Genomic DNA, 25,477 nt, shown 5'->3' on the forward strand with positions numbered 1-25,477 from the left:
GGTGGGGTTTTTTTTCTCCCCTGGAACTCTTCTTAATTCCTAACTTAATTTCTTTTGACATCCTCATTGCCGGCTTGACCTCTTTACTGGAATCATGTGCTGCTTAAAACTCATTATCCCACCATTGGAACAGGAAGTTAATTAAAAACCCTTTAAAAAAAAGAAAAAGGGGAGGGGGGAAGCACACCCCATCTCCAGGGGTAGATGGAGAGGGGACACGGCTAAGCCACTGTGCTGTGCCGGGCTGTGCCGCGTCGTGCCGTGTCCCCACAGCCCACCAGCCCCCTTCTTCTCCACTGATCCAAAAATTTCATCACTAATTGGGAAGCACCGGCTGTCGTCACCGGCAAACCCCGCCTGAGCCGAGATCGGCCACGGCCGAGGGCCGGGTTTGGCAGAAATGGTTATTTTTCACAGAGCAATATTCCCATCACCGACCTAAAAGATAAGCGGCTCCTGTTTACCCCACAATTAGCCCCAAAATCGCCGCCTGGCTGCATGCTCGTGGCGAGGACTGGCTCGCGTGGCTGGGATGATGCCGAGGGGGACCCCAGCACCCCCACGCCATCTCCAGTGCACCCTGGGGTGTCCCCCCCGCCCTGAGCCGGGGTCACGGTGACCCTGGAAGTCACAAGTGGGACTTTTTGGATTGTCCATCTACACATGAGCGGGATTTTGAGATGGGTTTGGGATCCCAAAGAGAGGCCCTGAGGACCCCATAGAAAGGTTTGGGGGGCCCCACAGGAGGGTTTGAGGGTCCCACAGGAGGCTTTCAGGACCTCCAAAGGGGAGGTTGGGACCCCAATGGGGGGGACTGAGGTCCCAGAAGGGGAGATTGGTGGCCCCGTGGGAGTTTAGGACCTTCTGAAGGGGGGGGTGAAGGTGCAAAGGGAGATTGGGACCCCAAAAGGGGGTTGGGGACCCCAAAAGAGGGGCTTAGGGACCCCAAAGGAGGGTTGGAGTCTGAAAGGAGGGGGGTGAGGACCCCGAAGAGGGGTTTGAGATCCCAAAGGAGGGGCTTGGAGTCCCCAAAGAGGGGTTGGGTCCCAAAGGAGGGGCTTGGGGACCCCCGGGGGGGGCCGGAGTCCCAAAGGAGGGGTTTGGGGACCCAACCCGGGGTGTTGGGGTCCCAAGGAGGGGCCTGGGGACCCCAAGGAGAGATTGAGGTCCCAAAGGAGGGGCTTGGAGTCCCCAAAGAGGGGTTGGGACCCAAAGGAGGGGCTGGAGGACCCCCGGGGGGGGGCAGAGTCCCAAAGGAGGGGTTTGGGGACCCAAACCGTGGTGTTGGGGTCCCAAGGAGGGGCCTGGGGACCCCAAGGAGAGATTGAGGTCCCAAAGGAGGGGCCTGGAGGCCCCAAGGGGGCGTTGGGGACATGCAGGAGGGTTTGGGGACCCCAAAGGGGTGGGGGTCAGGGTCCCAAGGCAAGGGGCTGGGGGCCTCACGGGGGACATGGAGACCCCAAAGAGAGGCTGGGGACACGCGGGAGCCTTTGGGGACCCCGGGGGGGGGGGGGACGGGGACACGGGACTCGGCCACCGAGCCCCCGCATGGCTCGGCCCCGCCCCGTCCCGCCCCGCCCCGCGCCGCGGCGGCGGCAGGCGGCTACGCCATCCGGTGGGCGGGGCCTCCGGGGGGGCGGCGGCCTATGGGCGGCCGCGGCGACGCGCGGCGGGGGCAGGCCCCGCCCCCGTGGAACGTTCCGCGGGTTTGATCGGCCGCGGCGCCCCATTGAGAAAATCCCGCGGCGGCGGTGGCTCCGCTCCGCCGCGCACGGCACGGCCCGGCCCGGCCCGGCCCGGCCCCGGCCCCGGCCCCGGCCCCGGCCCGGCAGCGCGGGCGGGCGGGCGGGCATGCGAGCAGCCGGGGGCCCGCCCGCCGCCACCCACCTGCCGCCCGCCCAGCCGCCAGCCGGGGCGCCGGGCTCGCCCCCCGCCGAGCGATGTCCAGGAGGAAACAGAGCAACCCCCGGCAGATCAAACGTGAGTCCCCGGTACCGGCACCCCCCGCTGCCGCCAGCTCCCTCCTTCTGTACTGCACACCCCCTTATTTTTTGCAGCACCCCTCGGCGGCAGCACCCCCCCCGGCGGAGCGCGGTGCCCCCACCCCACCCCCGGTAGTCCCTCACCCCCGGTACCCACCCGGGACGGCCGCGGTGGGTGCCCGTTCCCGCTACCGGCCGCCCGCTTTGGTCTGCGTCCCCGCCGCCTCCCCCTCCCGGCCGCCTCCCCCCCGCCAGCGCGGTGGCTCCGGTACCGGCTCCCGATGGGGGCCCCGATAAGGCTTTAAAATATTCCGTTCTGCAAGTCCCGTCCTGATAACATCGCTCTGTCGGGACGGCCTGAAATTGTGATCTTATCTCCCCTGCCTGCCTCCCATCCAGCGCCGTGAGCCGGGGCCAGGGGCTCCCCGACCCCCCCCCGGGGCTCCCCGACCCCCCCCCGGGGCACCCCAGCCCTGCCAGCAGCTCCTCACCCCTGGTTCGGCACCCCCACCCTGCCAGGGGCTCCCCTTTCTGCACGGGGACCCCCCCATTCGCCATCGGCGCTGCCGGACGCGGTGTGGCATCGTCCCCGCTGACCGCCATCGTCCCCGCTGACCGTGCTGGCCTCAACCTTTCACCGGGCCCGGTGGCACCCCCTGCTCCCGCTTCGCACCCCAGCCCAGGCAGGGTCGGGGTGCCGACACCCCGGGCTGACGGCAGGAGGGACCACCGTGGGGGTCCCGCGGGACTTCGGCCACCCTCCGTGTCTCCCCATCTCCGTGCTCCCCACGATCCAACCCATCGGCCGGAATCCGGTTTCGGTCCGGTGGGGATGTGCCGGCTGCGCCGAGAAATTCTGTAAAGTGCTGGAAGTTTTTCAGTGATGGGCTTAGCTTGGCTTTTCTCCCTCCCTCTCTGGTGTGTGTATATGTGTTTTTCTTTTTCTTTCCCCTTCGAGTCGATGGAAGCTGGCGATAAGAGGGAGATGGGAGGATAGGGAAGGCTGGCCACCATGTGATAATCTAGCTTTATCTTTCTCTTGAAATAATTGCAAGGCTGAGTTGCACCTACCTGTTTCCCTGCCTGGGGTGATTGCTCTGGTGATAAAGCTCAGCTAGACTTTTACCCGGGTAGAGTTAAAAATAGTCCCAGCTGCCTCCTTTTTTTTTTTTTTTTTTGGTGATAATTTTCTCCTTTAGCTTTATCCAACTTCCGCGGCTTTATTTCAGCAAAAACCCCAGCTGCCCGGCGATCCCTTCCTGGGTAACTCCAGCTCATTAAACCGGGAGCGTTAAGACCGAAGCGAGCGGTAGCGTTGCAGCCGTTGAAATAACAACGCCGATGTGGGCGATAGCTGCGTGCGTGGGGGACACGCCGACGGCAGGATGCCCGTCCGGTCCCGGAACCCACCGGTGTGGACCTTGGTGGGGGGGAAAAGTGGGGCTGGATGAGGCCGTGACAGCTTGGCTGGGCGAAGGCAGCTCGTATCTCCTTCCTCCGCTGCTTTTCTGCAGAGATGTGAAGAAATGATAAAGTGGGAGGCTGATCTCAGGCCGCCAGCGATGGCCAAAACTGATTAAAAGCTGAAAGCTTGGAACCCTTCCTGTATGTGTCAACATGAAAACAGTCATTAGAGCCGGCGAGCGCGGCGAGAGCGCCTTGCCGCTGCCTCCGACAGCTCTCCGCGCCGAGGGAAGGTATGCATGAATCAGGGCTCCGGTAACCAGACTCCTCTCGTGTACAGACCGGACCTGTTTCCACAAAGTCTATCCTTTTTATCATCTCGGCTGGAGCATTAAAAACCTCCTCCAGATTGGTATCTGCTGATTTTATTTTCCTGGGTGACGCTATATTCTCACTCTGGCTTCATCTTCTGCTGGGTTTTGGGGTTTGTTTTTTTTGAAGCTCGATGCGATGCGCAGATAGGCTCGCAGGGGAGATCGCCGGGAGAGCGGGCGATCGCCAAGAGCGATAAGACAAAGATCAGACACTGGACTATATTTAACCGGCTGCTTTAACCACCGCCACCTTCCTCACTTTTTGGGCTGGGGCGATGCAGCGATGGAGGGGGACGGGGCTTCCAGCAACGTGGGGTCCCTCCGAGCCCCCCCGGGAGCACCCGCTCTGCCCGCTGGCACACGGTGGTGAGGCTTTGAAAGCCGATTGCATCTAGGTGGTAGCTTCTGATAGCGCGGAAAACACCCGGAGCATTTCTTTCTTTAATTTTGCGGGGTACCTGCTGGGGGGGACGGGACGGACAGTTGCTTTTTTGCCCCCCACTCCATCCGTGGCTGTAAAACCAGCAACCTCCCTGCAGCTGCTGCTGCTTTATAGGGTTGGGTTTGGGTTTTTTTCTCTATTTTTTTCTTTTTTTTTTTTTTCTGTCTTTTGTTCTGCTGGTAGATAGATGTGAGGGGCTGATAGAGCGCAGGAGCTGATCTCCAGCCCAGATAGCCTGTTATATTTATTAACTTCAAACATGGGAGTGCGGGCACACAGCTGATGAGCGAGGCTGCTGGCAGCTGCCTGTGCGTGCACTCGCAGCACCGGGTCTTCCGATGCGGGAAGCTGATAAGCGGGAGATTGATCTCGTCTTGCTGATGTACCTCTCCCTCTGTTGTTGTTCTAATTTTTTTTTATTATTATTATTTTTTTCCTTCCGAAATTAACTGGAAGTGAACATTTTTGTAGTAGTTGCAAGGGCCTGTTTGTGGGGGTGGTTTTATTATTTTTTTTTTCCTTTTCCCTTTCTGTTCTGCTTTCAGCTACAGTAGATCTGAGCTCACGATAAGCGCCGAGGCCCGATCTCCATCCTGATAGAGATTGCCAGGCGAGATAAGGACCCCTTATCTCTCCCCACCAGACTGAGCAGGATCCACTACAACAACAAACACAGCAAAGAGGGGCAAAAGGGCTCCAACAATTTGTTCCATTGCAAATGTGATTAACGCAGGCGCTTTAATTATCTGATGGGGGGGGGGGGGGGCAGCTGCATATATGCTTTTTATTTCTCAAGGTGTTTTCCCCCCCCCACCCCCCCCATGTGCTCTGTGAAACAAGCTGGGTTGAGAAGCCGAGCTCTCCCCAGCGCCTGTTATCAGCTGCAGATGTTGCATTAGTTTGATGAGAGCTTTGACTTTCTTTTTTGATTATTATCTCCCATTCTGCTCTGTGGAGCAAACACATGGGCTGGGGGTGGGCGGGGTGGGGGGGGGGAGCGAAAGCACCATCATATTTTTGTGTGTGGATTTTCTTTAATTGCTATTAGATGGTGTTAGATAGCAAGTGCAATCTGTTAAACCCCGCCGCCTCTTGATGGGGTGGTTTGGGGTGCTGTTTTGTTGGGTTTTTTGTTTTTTTTCCTTTCCTCTTTTGCAAGCTCGGTTGCTCCCCGGTCCCGCGTGGGCTCTGCAGTGATGCCAGGCCGGGGGTCCCGGTGCTGGCCGGACCATGGGAGCCATCCTTCCCAAGAGCTTGGAACATTGCATTCCTTGTAAAGATGACAGTGGCCAACCCGGCGTCTATTTTTAGCGGCAGCGTGGCGAGTCGGTGGCGTGGGATGCTCTGGCACGCCTCCTGCCCACTCCTCTCCCACTCCCTTTGCTTGCTGAGTTGCTCCTTTCCTTTCGGTCCGTGCAGGTGACTAACTGCCTCCGCTTGCTTAATTTCCCCCCCTCTTCACTTCTTGCCACTCTGATGCTGCTGCACTTTTCCATCACCACCAGCTTCTGTGCCTCAGTTTCCCCATCCACGCCTGCTGGGGAGGGATGCTCCGGGCCGGGGTGGGCAGTGGGGAGTCTGGGGGGGGAGCGTTACCCCGGCTGCTCTGTGGGGTGGGGAGGGTTTGCTGCCTGCTCCCTGGGGATGAGCTGGGTGCAGGCAGGGCCTCCCGGCTCCGCTCCCAAAACCGGTATTTTCTGCGCCTTCCCCGGGTGCTGCCTCGGTGTCGCAGCCCCCCGTGCCCCACTCCCAGCATCCCAGGGGTGGCATCCCCGCGTCCCACATGTCTGCTACTCCCACGGGTGCTGCCTGCTTGCCTGCCTGCCTGCCTGCCAACCCCTCCCCTCTTGTGCAAACCCCTCCCTGAGGCATTTGCCAGCCCTGACTCACTGGCATCCCAAAGTGACGGCTCCTCCGTGCTGGCAGGGGTGCAGGCAGCAAAGCCCCATGGCACATCTGCCCCTGCGGAGGCTCTGCCCGTCCCAGCTGCTGCCGGCCTCTTGGGACGTGCCGTGGGTGACGTCGGGGGCTGCCGGCGGCGAGGACCCATCGTGGTCCCCGCAGGGTGGGACGGGGCAGTGGTGGTGGCCCAGGCTGGGCTGGCAATGCGGCAATGCTGGCGGGACAGGTCCGGCAGAGCCCGCAGCCCGCCGGGGTGAGCTCTTCTGGCCATCGCTGGCTGTTTCCTACCGGTAACGCGGCAGCGCCGCGGGGAAGCCGCGCTCCTGCTCGGTGCAGGGTTTGGACCACCTGGAAGAAGTTTTTCTTCTCTTCCATAGCCGGTGGTCCCAGCGTGAGCATCCCTGCGGGCCCCGCATTTGGGAGAGGGGTTGGCACCGTGCTCGCCTCGGCCTTTCTCCAGAGCAATATATCCATTTACGGGGCACTGGGCTGCCCCGTGCCACCAGCCCTGTGCTCTGCCGGCCACAGGATGTGTCGTGGCTGTCCCACGCGGTGCTTCCCTTGGTGCCGGGGCACCCTGTGAGCCCGTTACGGGACCCTGCTCGGGGTGTATCCCCAGGATGGCCCTTCCCGGCCATCCCCATCTCCGCATCGGGCAGGGAGGATGCGTGCGGGATGCTCGGAGGGCGAGCACCGGAGCCAGGCTGGCCACGGCCATGTGTGGGGCACCCGGCAGCGTGGCAAAACCTGTTCTGCCAAGAGCCCCGGCGCACGTCCCTGCCGGCTGCCGCCGGCCGCGGGGCGGGAAGGCGGCACTGGCAGCTGCACCGGCGAGGGAGGCTGCAGCAGCTTTGGCAGGCGGCCGCTTCCAGGGCCCGTGGGCGCTGGGGTTGGGTCGGTTTGTGTCTGCTCCCGCTTTTCTGCCTCCCGCACCCCTGGGAGACACCCCCGTGCTGCCCCCTCCTCGGGCACCCCGAGCAGGCGTGGAGCCGCGGCGATGCCCGCACCACGGGGACTGTCCCTGACATCTCACACCGGAGCGGGAAAGCTACGTCCGGCTGGGATTTACGGCTCTGGCTCCGAACTTGCGCGGTTGGGCAAGGTCTTATTTTCCATAGTGAATCACGAGGCCACCTAGCAAGCTGCAGGTTCCCCTTTCGCCAAGTTGCGAGCCGGCCAGCTCGGCAATCAGGGCTTGGGAAGAAAGCAATCTTTTCCCCACGGGTGTTGCAGCAGATTGCGCAAGCAGATAGTGCCACGGCGCAGGTGATCCGTGGTTCCTGGAGAGGGGCAGCCCCATCCCTCCCTGGGGACCCATCCAGCGATGGCAGCATCCCAAAGACAACATAGCATCAAGTCACTGGGGAGCCGAGTCCCCTGATGTCACCGTGTCCGCGTTCACCGACCACGACATCCCTGGGGCACCCTGCGCTGCGTGACGCTCCCAGCCCCATGCCGGCCGTGGGGCCGATGCCACCCGCATCCCCGGGACAGGAAGGGACAACGCTGGCCAAACCAGGAGCGGCAGGGCCGGCACAGCCTGGGGACGGAGCCGCTGTGCCCTGCTTGGCGTTGGTGGATTCGGGCTCAGATACACCCGTTTTGGGGAAGAGGATGTTTTCCATGCATGCTGTCCATCCTACTGCAAAAAAACCCAGTGATTTGCCTTGGAAAACGCTGGCTGGGGCATTGCCGCAGAGAGAAAACCAGCCCAGACCTTCCACGGCAGCACAGCCGGGCGCTGGGACCCGAGGCTTCCCGGCGAGAGGGATGTGAGCAGCCCCAAGCACCGGCTGGAGCAAATGGGTGGATGGCAGGAGCAGAGAAACCTTGTGCCTTTAAGATTTCCTTATTTAAGAAGAAAAAGTGGAAAGCGTCTCTCTGCCAGCCCCGCATCGCGCTCCGCCTCTGCGAGTCCTATGGCTGCACCGAGGGTATGGATTTTTCTTCCTGGGGCGAGAAGAAATCAGCTCCCTCCTGTTGGAGAAGAGCAGGAATGGGAGCAGGAGGCCAATATCTTTTTTTTTTTTTCCTGCGACGCATCCCATGACTGGTTTTGTTGCCTGACTCAGGGCTTTTGGACGCTCCGGCTTGGCCAGGCTACTGTCCTGCTGCTTCTTTTATCAGGAAAGTTCAAGTGTTTCGGGGGTAATACAGTTCCCTCTTCCGATGGCTGCCCGGCAAAGGCTCTGCATTGTTCCTGCAGCAACATGTTTTTTTGGAAGGGATGAAATGCCGAAAGGAATGTAACTGCTGACCTTGGGCTGCAGTGGGGTTAAGGAGTGTGTGCCTATGAGTCACTCCAGATAAGAGCCTTCCACAGCTTTTTTCCTCCAAAATAATTCTTTATCTCTTCTTTCTCACATCAACATATTTTCTTGACATCTCCCATTCGATAGCGCGTGGAGGAAATGTGCTCCTCTAATTTGTTCATCTGATGAAATATAGATGCATTGTTTTCTCTTGTCCTCGCTGAGCCACGGGTCGTGGCCCCGCGCTTTGGGGATGCTCGGTAGGGTCGGTGCCCTGGGTTTTGGGGGTCCTCGGCAGCGTCGGTACGCAGGGCTTTGGGGTTGCGCCTCGGGGCCGGTACCCAGGGCTTTGGGGATGCTCAGCGGCGTCGGTACCCGGGGTGTGCAGGGCTTTGGGGTTGCGCCTCGGGGTCGGTACCCAGAATGCGCAGGAGGATGCCCGAGCAGGAGAGCATCACCCCGTGCATCGCCAGCTCAGGGGACCGCAGGGAGGAAAAGCTGCTTTTAGCTTCCCCCCCCGCTCCGCCGGGAAGTTTGGCCGCTCGCTCGCTTCTCCATCTCCCAGCCGAGGCCTCTCATGCTACTTCCAGCTCCTATGATAATGCGGAAAGTTGAACTGGCCCCATTACTGCGGTGCGATGGTTGCCTTGATAACGCCCCGATAATGGCAGCGATAGCGGCAGCTCGGTAGCCAATGGCTCTGCCGCTCCTCCCATTAACATTCCCCACCACGGACCGGCTCGGAGCTGCCTATCTGCTCTCCATTTCCACTCCTCCGCTAGATAAGAATGGAAATACTGACTTCATAGCTCACTGATTAAAGTGTCTGGATTTCTTGATAATACACAGATAAATTATGTTTTTCAAAAAGAAGGTAGGGAAGGGAGTGTGAGGGGAGGGAAAAACCTCCAGTCCATTTTTATTATTTTTTTTTCCCTTCCCTCTTTCTGGCTGTGCCCTGTGGGTTGGGGTTTTTCTGCTCCAAAATGCCCTCCCCGGCCCACGCCTGGGGTTGGCAGCGGGAGGGCAGAGCCCTGTGCGGTGCCCTCGGGGACGGGGGACGAGGGGTCACGGTGGGCAAAGAATTTTTTGGGAGCCACGTGGACGGGATGTATTGCACGTGCGGTCACGTCCCCGTGCTGGGATGGAGATGCCGTCCTCGCGTGCCAGGGACCCGCTTACATCGCGGGATGTTTGGCTTCGCCAGCTGCAGTGACGCCACGTGGCTGTGGCACCGGTGCCGGCCGCGGCATCTCGGGTGGGCTCCGGCTTTCCTCAGGGACTGGCAGCCGGGGTCCGGGGATGCTCGGGAAGCATCCACCTTTCTAAACCCATCTCCAGCGTGAGCCTCACTGGTTCTGCTGCGGGATGCTGCCCGCTCCAGTGGGATGCTTTGGGACCGGCCTCGTCCCGCTGGCCCATCCGGGCTTAAAGATGCTCGAACCTTCACAGCCCGTGGCCTCAAACAAGGCCGGATGACGGGAGCAGGCGCCGCTCCCTTAGCATCTGCTTTTCTAAATTATACTTGAGTTTCCTCGCTTGTCCCCGCTGGAGCAAATGAGGCTTCCAGACTTTTTGGTTCCTTGCACTGGAAAAGGTATCGACCGCAAGAATCTGAGTTTGTTTCATCTAAATATAAAACTAAAGAGCAAACAGTATAAAGTTCATTTTTTAATGTGCTGCCCCATTCCAGTTGGGTTGCTCTCTTTATTTTTTTTAGAGGAACTGTGATAAAAAGCAGTGATAAAGCCAGGACTGTTTTGTGTAGGAGTCAGTATCTGCGTTATCTATCTCCCTTTTTCACTCTCCGAGCAGCTCTGTTGTTTTTTACTCTTATCTTGCTCCACCAAAATGCCAAGAACAGGAAAAAAAAAAAAAATTAAAAAAAAAAAAAAGGCAGCACAGGCACATGCGTTTGCACGGAGGCAAGTGCAGCGTCCGCAGGCATGAACGGCCACGCTGCTTGGAGTTGGAGGAAGAGGAGGGTTGGGGGTGCTGGGTGAAGGTCTGGCGATGGAGGGGCTGTGCCATGGCGGGCGCTTGTGCCGGTCCAGCGAAGGCTGCGAGGAGGGGGGGCTGTAGCAGTAGGGTTTTTGGGGACAGCGCTGTCCCAGCAGCCCCTGGTGACCTTCATCTGCCAGGCTCGGTGCCAGCAGCCCGCCCCGCTTCTTGCGGATGGGCCACCCAACCGCGTTGTACCTTCTCAGGGTCCTTTTCTGCCGCTGGGGACCCCCCCAGCCCTTGCTCGTTGCTGCAGCGTTGGCTGTAGACCCCAAAGTGGTCCAGGATGGCACTGGGAGCTGGCGCTGGGCACACTGGGGGGCTGGGAGCCGCAGGGACACCCCAGCCAGAGCATCTTCGGTGACGGGTCTGGTGGCCTTCTGGGCCGCGTCCACCATCATCCTTGTCCCCATCCCTCCATCCTTGTCCTCGCCTGGTGCTACCGTGGCCTGAAAGTCTCGGGGCGGAGGCTGAAATCTGTCCCCGTTCCCTTCCCAGCAGCTTTTGGCAGTGGGATGGAGCCGGCAGGACCTGAAACCGCTTCCCACGGGGAGGGGGACGGCTCCGGCGCAGCATCTCTGGGGTAATTTGTCGCTAGATTAGCAAAGAGCTTGACCTCTGGCCTCACCGTCACCTGGTATCGATGGGCTCCTGGGTGAGCATCCCTCCCCACCCCCAGCCATTCCCGACTGGAACGCCTTTATTCCAGGTGGGAGGAAAAGTACCAGAACCGAGGATTTTTTCACCCAGAAAAACACCCTTTGGCCAGCAGCAGTGAAGGCAGCTGGTGCAGGAGCAGCGGTGGCAAGGTGGCCTTGGGCACCCGTGCCGCCTTGGGCACCCGTGCCACCTTGCATGCCCATGCCACCTTGCACGCCCGTGCACATTTGGAGCCTGATCTTCATGGATGGAGTTTCCTTCCGTATTATGGGGGTATCCCGCTGCTGCCCAGCCACGGGCTCACACCAGGCTGCCCAAATCCTGCCCGGATCCGCATGGGGTTCATCATCTCAAACTGCTCTTGGATGGGGATTGGGATGGAGGGCACCCCCAGCTCCCCCTGCTAAGGACCGGTCCCTCTCCACCGGCTGCCTCAGTTTCCCTCCTGCGCTTGGAACATCTCCTCCTCGCCCCGGCCCCGCCGCCGGCCGGGAAGGCAGGACCGCATTAAGCATCGCATCCCCTTCTCACGGAGCAATCTGCTCCCATCCATCTGTTGTGCCGGGGATGGCTCTATTAGACTCTCTCCTCTCTTAAAATCTACCCGGGCGTTATCGACCCCATCTGAAACGTAAAGTCACTTCATTGTCATTGTCCCTGTATTTTCTTTCTCATTATTTTCCTGTTCCCCCCCCCCCAGCCCCGACTCCCGGCTGCTGTTTGATATGATGCGGGCTCTCTCGCTATTAGTATTAGTAATCGCGGCCCCTGAAGTGAAACAATCTCCTGTAATCTATCAGCGGTTTATCGGCCCTATCTGAGCGCCGGGAATGGCTGGGCTCGGCGATGGCGCCATGCTCGGCCGCTGATAAAGTTACAGAGTTCAGGCGGTGATGAATGTTAAGTAACTGCACCCCGCGCAGATAGGATATGGACTTGGCAGGGGGAGCAGCTCCGGCTGAAACCAATCTCTCCCCTATCAGCAGGGCTGCTTTTTCTCAGGCTCTGCTTCTCCCCAGCTCTTTTCTTCCCCAACGGTTGCGGCCGGGGGCTCCCCCGGGGCAGCGCTGCCCCGGGATCGGGGAGGGATGCTCGGGGTGCTGCGCCCCGTGGGCTGGGGCGATGGGGTGTTTTGCGTCGCCGGGATGGGGATGTCAGCCCCGGTGCGCTTTTTTTTTGCGGTGGTTGGGGTGCTGCGGGGTGCGGACGTGAGCGTACCCCCCCGTCGGTGATTGCGGCGTCTCTCGGTGAGCGCTCGCAGCATCCTTCCCCCACCACCTCCATTCCCCCCTATCCTTCATTCCCCTCCCGGATAAATTAGGCCTCAATACAGTATAAATTTAATAATAAATTATTATAATACCCCCCCCCCACAAGCATTCGCAGCACTCGCGCCCCTCCATGAGTAATCGCAGCACCCCCACCACCTCCATTCCCCCTATCCTTCATTCCCCTTCTGGATAAATTAGGCCTCAATATGGTATAAATTTAATAATAAATTATTATAAATACCCCCATGAGCAATCGCAGCATCACCCACCGCCTCCATTCCCCCCCTACCCTTCATTCCCCTCCTGGATAAATTAGGCCTAAATACTTTATAAATTTAATAATAAATTATTTTAAATACCCCCCATGAACAATCGCAGCATCACCCACCGCCTCCATTCCCCCGCTATCCTTTATTCCCTCCTGGATAAATTAGGACTAAAGACTTTGTAAATTTAATTATAAATTATTATAATTCCCCCGCCCCCCAAGCAATCACAGCATCCCCTCCCACGAGCAATTGCAGCATCCCACCAGCAATCGTAGCATCGCCCACCGCCTTCATTCCCCCACTATCCTTCATTCCCCTCCTGGATAAATTAGGCATAATTTAATAATAAATTATTATAAATACGTTATAAATCCCCCCTCCACCTACCAGCTCCTCCAACTTTTTTTTTTTTTTCCTTGCCCTTTTAACACAGGGCACTGCAGGAAGGGTCGGGGCAAGTTTTATCTGGGGGCGATGGAGAAGGGCCCCTAATTAGAGATAGGTACGGCTGGGGCTGGGGCTGGCCCCAACCGCTATCGGCTCCATGCACGGGGCTGATATTTAATGTGCCGATATCTGCAGGGGGAGACTGGCCCTGGGATGCTGCAGCCGGGCTGATAGGGAAGAGGGTTAATTTGTGCTCAAAAAGATCCATTTCCCTCCAAAACAGGGGTCCTGGGGGGGTTCTCGCCCACTGGTGCCGTCCCTGCGTTCCCAGGGGATGACGGCAGTGGCTGAGACCCCCTCTTGCCCCAAGACCCCCGTTTTTGGAGAGTTTATCCAGTTTAACGCTGGATCCCAGCAGCATTAACCCAGGGGAGGAAAAAATAACCCTCTGGATAACGTGACCTTTGAGGACCGGCGTCATTTCCCGGCCACTGAAACCTCGTTTGCCCTCGGCCGCGGTGCTTGGCGTCCCCAATCCCCGGGGAATGGGTTCAGGGGCACCCGAGGTCGCCAGTAAAAGCGAACGTTAATATGTACCAGGGTAAAATTGGGTGAGAAGAGGCAGGCTGGTGTCCCATCAGATACCGGTGGGTTTTGGATTTGCAGCCCAGGTTGCTCTCTGGGTGTTGCTTACTGGGGGGCGGACACGGCGCAACCCTCCTACGAGACCCTGGGGAATCCCCGGGCTGTGCTGGACCCCGCCGAATCACCGGAGATGGTTTTGCAGCCGGTGCAAGGAAGGATCAGGAGCAGCCACGACCCTCTCTGGCAGCGGCTTTCCCTGGGGAATGCCAGCCCCCGTGCCTGCTCCTGCAGCCCTTTGCTCATGGCTGCAAAATTTGGGGGAAAATAAGGAGGTTTAGGGGCAGCAACGCTGCCTGGATTCCCCGCATCTCCATCGCGAGGTGATGGATGAGCATCACGGCAGAGCTTCGTGCACCCCAAGACCCGGTGGGGATCCTCACCCGGCTGCTTTGGGGTTTTTTGTATTATTGTTGTTGTTGTTATTATTATTATTATTATTGTTGTTATTATTATTATTATTATTTGGTTTATTTTTAATTGGGAGATGGATTCAGGGCCATCGCGGGGATAAAGAGGAGCTGGAAGGATGAAGACGAGAGCCTCCATCATGCTGCCCGCGTGGTCCCACTGAGCCCGCTGGAGCTGGGGACGTCCCCGGCGTCCCCCCGGTGCTGGGGGTGACACCCCGGAGCCGAGCACCCTGGGGACTCCCTGCACCGTGAGCTTTGAGGCGCCTGTAGGGGAGGTTCGGGGCGTGAGGCTGCCCGGATGCGGGCTTTCGCCCTCCGGCCCCGGCTCCCGCGGCCCTCCCTTGGGCTCACCACCTGCCCAGCCTTTTTATTTTTAAAAATAATAAGTTTTTGGAGTTGGATGCGAGTCGATGAACGCCAGATGGTGAAGGCAGGTTGCCCCCAGTCTGCATGTGTTTTCAGTTTGGGACCCACTTTCCACCATGGGGACTCCTCCTCTTCCTCCTCCTCTTCCTCCTCCTCCTCGTCCTCCTCCTCCTCCTCCTCCCCGCTCCAGAGCCGGTGGGAAAGTCTGGGGCTGTTGCTATTTTCTGTCTGTTATCGAGGCCTCTTATCGCTTTGCTCTTGTCTGCATGCCGGCTTTCGGAGCGTCCAGGGTCTCGCTCTTGGCAGCCTGGAGAAGTGCCCCCTCCTTTTTTATTTTCTACATTATTTTTCCTTTTATTTAATTTATCGGATAAGCGCAAAGAATCAAGAACAGGTTTATTGTTCCTGCGCCGGGAGAACCTTAATTTGAGTGAAATGATCAAATCATTACCTTGGTAACGATGGGTTTTCCTACCGCTGGAAAAGCCCCAGGAATGCCGACCCTCGCGCCCGCCCGGACCCGCGTCCCCAGCCGGCGCACGGGTGACACGGGCACATCGCCTCCGCTTCCTGCAAGTTTTTACAATCGCTGTAATTTTTTAAAAAAAAGAAATCCTTCCTTGTTATCAAAAAAAAAAAAAAGGAGGGAGGGAGAAGAGTTAATCGTCGAAGCGGAGTATCTTGGAAGGGAGCATTTTTTGGCTCTTCCCCTCTCTGTAAAGCCAGCCTCAGTAATTCAGTTTTAAAGCATGAAAAAAGGGAGTTGATGAAATTCCACTATCAGCACTGAACCAATATGCAAAATATCTCGCCGAAAATCAAATAGCTATTATGTTTTCATTTCCATTTCAGCGTATTTGCTTAATGAAGAATAGACAGATCAGGCAAGCCGAGGGAGGCTGTGTGCGGTGATAACTGTGCAGGGCTTCCAGCAATCCCGGAGAAGTGACGCTCCGCTCCCTGCTCCGCGCTCCCTCTCCCTCGCTTGCCTTTTTTTTTTTTCCTTTTTTTTCCCCTTTTTTTTTTTTAATTTTTTTTAAGCTATCCAGTAGTTCATTTAACCCGTGCAGCCGGGAGCACCGGGGCCAGAGCATCCCCTGGGGATGGGCGGGCGTGCTGGGAGCGGGATGCTGCGGTGGGGCAGGCGGGGTGCGGGGATGCATCCAGGGACCGCGGTGACATGGTGCCGGGATGCCGCCGGCCACCCGTCATCCCCGTAAGCACTCAGTGATGCTGCGGTACCCAAACCCCAGGTTTTATACAATTGCATTTATACGGGGCATCCTCGTCTCCCTCGCAGCTGGGGCTCCGTGTTCCGGGGCAGGATGTGGGTGGTCTGGGCACCCCTGGGTGGGTGCCATGCGTGGTCCCGGCCCCGTCCATCCCTCCCCGGCCAGGCTGGAGGTGCCAAGCCATGGAGCAGGCGAGAGTCGGGTTAACTTTATCAGAAGCCCAAGAGCCGTGAAGGCGTGAAAGAAGAAATTAGCCTAACAATGTTTCATTTACAGCGAGAGAAACGATTTGTTAGCTGGCGATTGTTTCTGAATATTATCAGAGCCTTTTTAATTGTGCTGGAACTGAAATTAGCAGAATTAGAATAAATTGCCTTCCCTTCTCCGGCAGCCTCTTTATTCACGCTCATTGTTGTCTGCTTTGTATAGATTATGGGCTCTTTGTTCTCCTGCTGTAAATATACATGCCTGGAGTCACAGAGAGCAGCTGAGGTCTGCAGAGGGTTTGTCACCACGCCGTTCCCCCTGCCCGCATGCCGGGCTCGGCAGGACGGTGCCGGATGGGGCACCGGGCAGCCCCCGGCGTGGCTTCGTGCGGCACGAGCCGCGTGCGCCGCTGTTTCTTTCTTTCTCGATTTCGGCACGGATGGGGATGCTGCGTTGCCGTGGAAACGGGAGCGTGGACCGGCTGGGCTGGTTGGTGGGGGGAAGGCTGCTGGGGTGTCCCCCATTTGCGCCCTCCGTGCATCCTTCTTGCACCCTGTTTGCGCCCCGTGTCCCTGCCGGGGACAGCGGCAGCACGGCCTCGCCGGGCACCCACAGTATCCCCCTTTGTCTGGGGCTGTGTCGTGGGTCCCCCAGCAGGCAAGGGGTGCTGGGGACCGTGGGGGACGGTCTCTGGGGTCCCTCGCCCCGTTCGGGGCAGGTGCCGGGGGGGTTTCGGGTGCGAAGCGCGGGTGAGCACTTCCCATGCTTCCCGCGCACCTCGCCGTGCCGCAGCCCTGTGCCCGTGGTACGTGGGAACCCCGCTTGCTTCCCAGGAGAGCGTGGGGTTCATTCCCAATGTTGTCTGCAGGGGAACCGGGCATCCCTCGGGGGACACCCCAGAGCAAGGCGGTGGCTCTGTAAACCGCCCTCTGCAAGGGGATGAGGGACCCCAGCGCGATGCCGGACCGCAGGGCTAGCCGGGGACGGGGTTTTCCCTTCCCGTGGCACGCAGAGCTGCAGGGCATCTCCGCCGGGCCCCACGCCCATGGGAAGGGCCCTTTGCCAGACCCCAAGGCATCGGCTGCTTCGTTTCCCAACTGGGAAAACCTACGGGGGTTTTATTCCTCCGGTTCTCCCCCCCATAAGCACCCTCTCTGTGTTTCGGCAGGTTCCCTGGCAGCGATGGAGGAAGGCGAGGACGGCCCGGCGGGGGAGAAGAGCCCCTTGGAGAGGGAGGGGGCCGCCTCGGACCACGAGGGCTCTGCCGAGCACGATGCCTCCAGCCCCCCCGGCAGCGAAGGTGAGCCTTACCGTGTTGGGGGGGGCTGACCATGGTGTCCCCCGGCCATGGGGACAGGCTCTGCCACCAGAGCAACCTGCCGGGCACGCGGGCATCCTGGGCATCGTCTCTGCTCTCGCTGCGTGATGTTAATTAGCGAACCAAGAAGCCCGCCCGCCCGTCAAGGGGTGGGCTGTTGGTTAAGCGAGACCCCCGGTCTCCCTGGGGTGCTCCATCCCGCTGGGCACCCTCCGGCCGGTGGCAGGACCCGCCCGGGGCAGCCCGGCCCCGGGGCGATGGCGAGCAACCGGGGTGATGCTCCCCGGCACGGGCGGGCTCCCCGTGGCCGGCGCAGGCAGGAGCAATCTCAGCTCGGCCGGGGGCAGCGGCGTGCCGGGGGGGGCCACAAGCCAGGCTGCTGGAAACCGGAGGCGGGTTGCTCACCGCGATGGCTGCTAATGAGCACTGTCACCCTGTATCCGTTTCAACGCCTTTCGCCCGCCCCGGCGTTGAGCCACCAGCAGCGGCGGAGGGACACGGAGGTGCAAAGTGACCCCCTCGGAGTGCAAAGTCACCACCCCCCGCCCCCCACCTTGAGATGGGAAGTGACCCCTTGGGTGCAAAGTGACTCCCCAGGGTGCAAAGCAGCCGCCGAGGCCGCAGGTGCTGGCACCGGCAACGTCACGGATGGGGATGGGGGGACAGGGCCGTTGCTGCCTGCTTCCTGCCCGCACCACCGCCTGCCTGCCGCCACGCCGTGCCGTGCCGTGCCCCACCCCAGAGGTGGCTGCGTTTCAGGGCCAGGCTGAAACAGTCCACAGATATCCTTTAAGTTCCTTCCTGTGGAGGTGGGGGCAAATCCTAATCGGTTAATGTTTGCAGTGCCCTTCGAGATAACCGCGGCAGGGCAAGGCTGCGCCGGCTAATGGAGCCGGCCAGTCCCCAGCAACCGGAGAGCAAAGCGTCCCCCAAAACCACGGGAACGCACTGGGAAAGGGGGGGATCCACGCCGGCACCCCGATAGCCGGGGCGGGGAGGGCTCGCCGGCAAACTTTGCTCGGTGGCAGGGAGAAGCGAGCGGCTCTTATCTGATGGGGGAGCCGGGCTGGGGGCGAGGGAGCCGGGAGCCCGGGCGCAGAGCTGCACCTGGCACTAGCCTGCCTCGATAAAAAGGTGATAGCAGAGATAACGCCGAGCAGCAATAACGGCCACTAAAGCTTTCAGCGCGATGGATAAAAATCGATATGCCAGGCACTTTGATTTATAGCCAAAAATAATAGGACTTTTATACCCGGTGATTGATTTATTTGATGTTAATCATTCCGCTTATCACCTGTATTAATAATCTCCAATGCCGGTGACGTCACCCCTGGGTGTTCGCTCTGGCGCCGATCGATTGGGCTCCGCGCTGGTTATCCGCCCGGGACGCCAAGGCAAACATGTACTTTGGGCGCTAATCTTCCACACTGTCATATGCAGATAGGCTTTATCAGCTGCATCTCCAGCAGCAGTTAATGGAGAAAATAATTGTTATCAACTTGCTGTGAATACCCCACAAATAGAGCCGTGACGGGAGCGGGGCTGAACCGGGTGACGTGGGGCCCGCGGTGGGATGGGAGTGATGCGGGGGGTTTTGGGGCTGGGAGGTGGGTGCCCACCCAGGGGTGGCTGGAGAAATCCCCGGGGAGAATGTGCGAGTGGGCTTGGCTTGTCCCGTTGGGTCATCCCGTGGGGCACAAGGGACACCCCGGCTGGGCAATGGCGGGTTTTGGACACGGGGATTTCGAGGGGAACCCCCCCCTCCCCGCCATGCACATGCACATCCTCGAGCCGGGGTGTCACCGGTCCGGTGGTCCTGACCCCCACGGGATGCTGCCTCTGAAATTCCTCGTGCGTGACCTTCTGCCTTCCCTCTCCTGCTGCAGAGTCCAGAGATGCCCCGGAAAGTCCGAAGGAGCCGGAGAAGCCGGATCCCGGAGAAAACCCGCGGGAGCCGGATGCCTGGAATGGGCCAGGTGAGTCCCCAGCGTGCGGCCGGTCATCCCGCTCCGTCCCGGCTTCCTGGCTGGACCGCGGGCGGGAGCAGCCGGAGCAGCCCCCAGGCATTCGCCTCCTCTTGCAAAAACCAGTATGAGGCGGACTGGGAGCACTGGGGGCTGGGCAGGCTGCAAATACCAGCGCTTCTGCCGGGAGAGGAGGTATGAGATGATGGTTGCAGTCGCCCACGTCCCCAAGCCGCTGTTGGGACCATCAAGAATGATCCAGGAGCGGCGGGGATGCCGGCACCGCGGCTGGCATCGCGCTCCCCGGCGCGGGGAGGGTTTGGACCCCGTCCTGCATCGCCCCGCGCTCGCGAGGGCACTTTGCAAACATCCTGGCAACCACAAGAGCGACGCTCGAGCGGTTTCGCGATGGTTATCAAAACCCCAAGGAGCAAATACAGCCGTCTATCTCCCTTTCAGCATCTCCGCGCCGGGGCCGCCGGCACCCTGGCAGCCCAGCGAGGCCAGGCAGGCCATGTGGGTACCCCGCGCCCTATCACCCCGCTATCTCCAAACCGACCCGCTGATGGGGTTACGGTCGGGGCTCCTCCGCGCAGATTGGGTTTGCGGGCGCCTGTCCGCTGGGGATGGCACCCGGCGGGCGGACAGGGACCGACGGGTGCCGAGACCCCCCCCCCGCCAAGGGTGGATGTGCCACGTTTTGGGCTCAGTTCGTGCTGCCAGCCCCTGCCCACACCCCGCTCCTCCCAGGGGAGCTCCTGGCCAGCGATGCCGGTGGCTGCGGGTTTGGAGCAGCCCCGTGGAGCAGCGCGTGATGGGAAGGGAGGCATGAGCAGGACAGCGGTCACCCTTCGGTGATGGATGTAAGGCGGCGGGGGGGGGTCCCGCTGCGTCCCCGAGGCTCCCGCGTGCGGGCCGGGTGCTGGAGAAGCCCTGGGAAATGCCGGCTGCCGGTGCACGTGCTCCTGCAGCTGCTGAAATCCCCACGGCCCGGCGGGGAGCCGTGGCCCCGCTCCCCCTTCCCGCCCCATCCGAGGGGAAACGCTCGCCGGCCCCGCTGATATCCCGGCCCTTCCTGCGTGCTGGGCAGGAAGGAGCTGCGAGGCCACCCCTGGCTCCTCCTTATCTGCTCCCCGGCCCTTTGCCCCTGGGCTCCCCGCTCCTGTCCTGGCATCCCAGTGCAGGGCAGGAGGGGGCTGCGGGTGCCAAACCCACGGGTGTCCCCGTATCCCGGGGGTCACGGCACCGCGCGGCCCCGTATCCCGGCAGTAACGTCAACCACGGGCTCCCCAAAACGGACCACAAAGCCTCGGCTCTGGCCATGCCTCCCCTTCCCCCCTTCCCTCGCCAGAGCGGGTTATTTGCATTCTTTATGTAAAAGAGATTTTATTATCGCCTTCTCCCAGCCCATCTCTATTCTGGTAATTGGAGTGGTATTAATTTCTGTGTGGCTGGGAGTTGATGGCGGTCCGGCGATGCTGCAGCGATAGGGTGTTCCTTTCGCACCAACCGCCGCGATAGCCCGTCTATCAGGCGCTCTGCAGGCTCTGCACTTATCAGGGATGGAGCTGGCGAAAAGGGAAACTCTGAGCAGCCTGAATTTTCTTTTTTATCTGGCAGGATCCGCCGTATGTCAGCAATGGCAGCCGCAAAGATGCGGCACGGCAGGGGGGCAAGCGGGCTGCTCCGGGCGCCTTTGTTCACACCCTGCGGGGTCTCGCCTTCCCCTGGCCCTTTCTGGGGGGCTACGGGGTCGCCCCCCGCTATGGCTTTGCCCTCTGGGTCTCCAAAACTGCTGCCCGCTGGCTGCATTGCTGTGCCGGAGGCTCGGCAGCGTGGGGACACGGTGTGCCACGACCTCACCGTGGGGCTCCTTGGCCCCGTGCGCCGGCGAGGGAGAAAGAGTATTTTGTTTTATCTTTGAAATGACCTTGTTTGCCGGAGGGGGCTGCTGCTTGCCTGGCTGATATGCAAATCCCTGCGAGCTGGAGGCTGTAATTCTTGACTTGGGAGCCTTTACAGAGGTGCTGCCCCTTCGGCCGGGGCGCTGGGTCACCCCGACTCAGTTCTGCTTCCCGACGGGGTCCCGGGGTGGAGCGCGGCCACGCTTCGTGCCCACTCGTGCCAGCCACTTCATCCTCTGGTGGGTCTGGAGAGAGGATGCGCATCCTCCCCAAATTCTCCCAAACCACCCCAAATTCCCTCAAACCCTTCCCCGTGGCCCCGCCAGCAGCTCTCTGCAGTGCCCCAGGTTTCCATCTTTCCCATCCATTTTTGTTTGCTCTGGACTGGGACCGGTAGCGGAGACTTTCGGGAGCACCCGCAGCCTCCAGCTCCCCGCCTGGGGCTGTCCCCTCCTGCCCCATGGCTGCCCAGCCAACCTCACCAAGTCCGGCCAATTTTTGCAGAGGGATAAGGTGAAAAGCTCCAGCAAATTTCATGAACGTCGTGTGGGGACAGGGGAATGGAGGAGAGCAGAGCCCCGCTGAGGGACAGGCTGCTCGACCGCGTTACGAGACACTGGAGAATCCCCACCGGGAGCTGCCGGGAGGCTGCAGCCCCTGGGAAGCCCAACCGGCGCTTGCCTTTCTGCAAGGTGGGATGAAGCTTTTGCTTTGGTCCCTGTGGGGACACCAATGGGCCACCGATAGGGATGGAGCAGACGGGGCCAAGCCCGGGGTGGCTTTTGCCTTGTCCCCCCTGGCCGTGTCCCACCACCCTCCCCAAAAGAGCAGCGGTCGCCCCCAGGGGGTTCCTCACCCCCTTTCCTACATCGGCTTCGCTATTTGGGTCCCCACCAAGATTTCCACCTCGCCGAGCCCCCAGTCCCCCGCTGCCGGCTCATCTGTTCGGGGTTTGTTTAATTGCTCCCGGGCGGTAACGATGGCTCTGGGTTAATTGCAGAGCATGGCACAGGTCCACCTCTCCCAGGACCGGCTGTGAACCCCAAATCCATCCTCACCACCGGTCCTGCGTGCGGGGTATCGGGATGGGACACAGCAACTTCATATTTTTTTGGTGCATCTAATTAAAACTGCAAACTTTTTTTTTTTTTTTCCTTTCTCCCCCTCCTCCTCCTTCCCCTTTGCCTCCCGCTCGCCTTCGGTTGTGTTTATCTGCGCCGTGACTCCTGCCTGAATAATCTCCGGCTGCCCGGAGTTTGTCTGCAAACCTCAAGGTTTATTATCGGGGCGAGCAGGGCACGGCGAGGAGGGATGGCTCGTCCGGATGGCCGGCACCGCGCCGCATCTGCCCCATCGCTCCCCCTTCCCCTCCGCCCTGGTATGTGTGGGTGGGAAAAATTATTCCAGCTATTTCTTTTTATCGCTGGGAGCCGGGCTGAGCAGCAGATAGTTGTGTTTGTGTTAGATTGCTGGGGGATGGGGAGAAGTTGGGGTTCAGGGCAGTAGCCCCCCGAGTCGGGGGGTTCCCCGGGGTCCTGAACCCCCCCTGCCTGGTGCTGAAGGCAGCAGGATGCTTGGCATCAGGCTGGGGATGGTCCCAGCGAGGGCGGTGGCACCTGTCCTGGATTGGGGACATCGAAGGGGACCCTGTCCCTGCTGGTCCCTGCCCTCAGTTCAGCCTCTGTCTGGGGAGACTGCAGGGTGGAGGGATGCTCGGGACAATGTGGGGACACCAGTGGGGTGAAGGGATGCTCAGACTGGTTTGGGGACACTGCCAGTGTGGAGGGACAATGTGGGGACACCGCTGGGGTGAGGGACACCCCTGCGTCGGGCAGCGCCAGGGGCTGTTGAGACACGCAGGCAGCGTCCCCCTCTCTGTCCCCATCCTCCCCTCCATTTTCCCTTGGGAAGGAGAAAAATGTCTTGCGCACTTGGGGTGAGAGCTCTGAGGGCAACGCTGCCTGGCTCACGGTGACTGACAGCTGTCAATCACTGCCGCCTTGCCGCTCTTGCCCTGGGCTGGATCTGAGGACCGCTGGGTTTTGGGCTCGGTGCAAAGCTCCCACCGCCCTCCTCCATCTGCGTGCTGCCCCCCCGGGGGTCCTCCCTCTCCCCCGCGGGCAGGCCCTGCCCGGCCGGGCGGCAGCGACCCCCCCACGCGGTCCCCTCTCCTTTCCGGAGGGGATATCTGCCCTCTGCATCGGCTCCGGGGGCCCCTTCGCTCCCCTTCCTCCCCCCACCCCGGCTTCCTGCCCCCCCCCAGCGCACCCCTACCCGCTGCCTGGCACCAGCCTGGGCAGAGCCGGGGGGTCCCAGCGGCCCCACGGGTGGGGACAGAGCAGGGACGGGGGGTCCCTGGCACAGGGGTCCAGCCGCCGCTGGCGGCCCCAGGGGAGCCAGGAAGTTTTCCTCCTTCCCATCCTCCCTGAGCTCTTTCTGATGTTATTCCCGGTTTTTATTCCTGTCCTCCTCCCTGCGGGCACAGCTCCCATTTATTTCCCGGGATGGGGACCCCCTCGGGATGGAGACCCCCTGGGGACAGGGACCCCCTCAGGGCCACGTCCCGGCGGGACACAGCAACACCCCGAACGCAAATGTGCCATGGAGGCTTACTGGGACGCATCCTGCTGGGGCAGGGCACCCCGGCTTACGTGGGGCGTAAGGGAAGGGCGATCCCCGGGCAACGCGTGGCACGGCCGGTGCCCGCCCCGCTGCTGGTGCCTGCCAGCTGTGCGGCACAGCTGGTGAGCGGGGTGCCCGGCCCTTTTGGGGTGCAGCACCTCCCGGGTGCCATCGCCCCCTCCCTGGCCCCCCCCCAGGTGCTAGGAGGTGCCCGCTCTGCTCTCCGGGGTAGGTCACAGCTCCTCCATTAACCAGGGGCAGGGTTCAGCCCGATAAAGATTTGCTTTTGTACTCCGTCAAAAAAAAAAAAAAAAAATCAATAAATTGCAAGCGATGGGTGGGAGCGATAAAGGCAGAAATCTCCCCTCGGCTCCCACCGCCCCGGGGCAGCGAGGTGCCCCCCTGCACCCCAAAAGCTGGGGGGGCAAAGCCGGCTCTCCCGCAACTGTCTCTCTTCATTCCCTGGCAGCTCGGCCGGAGCAACCCCAGGCTGAGCCCAAGCAGGCACAGCCCAGCAAGGCTCGAATTTAAACCCTCCTCGCTCCTTTGTCGTCCCCAAGGCTGCCCTGATTACTCGAGCACCCGGGACGGCAAAGCCGGGATAATCTCCTTAGCCCCTTTGGAGATATTTCCCTTTGTGAGCGGAGGTGAAGAGTGGAGATGCTGCGTGTTCACAGCTTAAGACTCTTCCCAATCGGCTCCCTCCATCTTATCGGAGCGGTGCCATCACATCATTTCACTAGTTGAGTTGTCAGGATTTATTCCTTCCGCCGCACGCTCGCCGCTTCTAAAAACAGCAGCTGGGGCGCACGGCGGGGCCGGGCCGGGGCTGCCGGGGGAACCGGGGCTTCTCCAGCTCGGCTTTCCCCGGGTGGGAGCGGGAGAGCCACGGGAGCTTGCGTACCGATGGATGGATGGATGGATGGATGGATGGATGGATGGATCCATCCTCCCTCCCCCTTGGGGGTCCCCATGCCACGGGGACATCCCGCACCCGCAGGGATGGGAGCAGGGACCACCAGTTCGTCCCCATTCCCCCAGGCTCTGCGTCACCAGGGCTCATTCGGGGGCCATACCTGGGCGTTGTGGCCCCCCCCCCAGAACCGGCAGTCCCCGGGGCCGGGCACAAAGCGCTGTATTAATAGGAGCGGCACGGCGCAGCTGATGCTGGGACGCGGTCCCGTGACGCCCCGATAGCAGTATTTATCCAGATAGTATCCAGGCAGCTGCAAACACTCCGGGGACCTCCAAGCCCGGATCCCCACCGAGGGGCAGAGCCGGTTCATTTGGATTCGATTATAGTCGTGCGGATACGGTTGGGGCGAGGGGATGCAGGAGCCGCTTGGGATGGGATGGGGGGGTTTGCCCGGGGCCAGCCCGGCACCCTCCGCCCTTCCCTCCTGCTCGCTCCCGCAGGGAAAGCAAATGTGGGTGCATGGATGCGGCTGCACCTCCGGAGCATCCAGGAGCAAATGCAGGCGGCCGCAGGAGATGGCCCGGCTCGGTGCCGCTCCCGGCAGCGCATCCTCGCCCAGCGGTGCTATTTATTTCCCCGGCCGTAAGGATGCTGTGGGTCGCCTCGCAGATGGGCTCTTGCAGAAGTTCATCACGCCTCGGTCCTGCGTTCACCCCGTGCCGGAGGAAGATGCAGCCACGTCGCACGGCGATGCCTCACCGGCTCCGTGCAATCCCGCAGGCTTCGTCCCTCCCCATGTGCCCACCCGGGCCCCCCGGGTCCCCTGGGGACTCGAGTGCCAGCCATGCCTTCTCAGCCATCGATCGCCCGATGCGTGGCCATGGTGTGATGACAGGATTAATCTTTGCTCTCCGGCACAGCTCAGCCTATTTCTTTGAAATCTCTCGAT

General features: G+C 60.7%; 1 protein-coding gene across 4 annotated transcripts in view; it reads left to right on the forward strand.

Moving 5' to 3' along the window:
• The first annotated feature begins 1,783 nt into the window (after positions 1-1,783).
• The window catches only part of ZFPM1 (zinc finger protein, FOG family member 1), a 35,337-nt gene continuing 11,643 nt past the window's right edge, over positions 1,784-25,477 (forward strand). For 2 of the 4 annotated variants that reach the window (XM_072872773.1, XM_072872774.1), the window contains exons 1-3: positions 1,785-1,980; positions 16,973-17,104; positions 19,009-19,098. In XM_072872773.1, the coding sequence (XP_072728874.1) occupies positions 1,941-1,980; positions 16,973-17,104; positions 19,009-19,098 (262 nt within the window). In that variant the 5' untranslated portion in view covers positions 1,785-1,940. Of the gene's footprint in view, positions 1,981-3,211; positions 3,680-16,972; positions 17,105-19,008; positions 19,099-25,477 lie in introns of all 4 variants that reach the window. The other 2 variants (XM_072872775.1, XM_072872776.1) reach the window with 2 other exon arrangements.

The sequence above is a fragment of the Ciconia boyciana genome, chromosome 9 (assembly GCF_034638445.1).
Source record: "Ciconia boyciana chromosome 9, ASM3463844v1, whole genome shotgun sequence".
NCBI classification, from domain to species: domain Eukaryota; kingdom Metazoa; phylum Chordata; class Aves; order Ciconiiformes; family Ciconiidae; genus Ciconia; species Ciconia boyciana.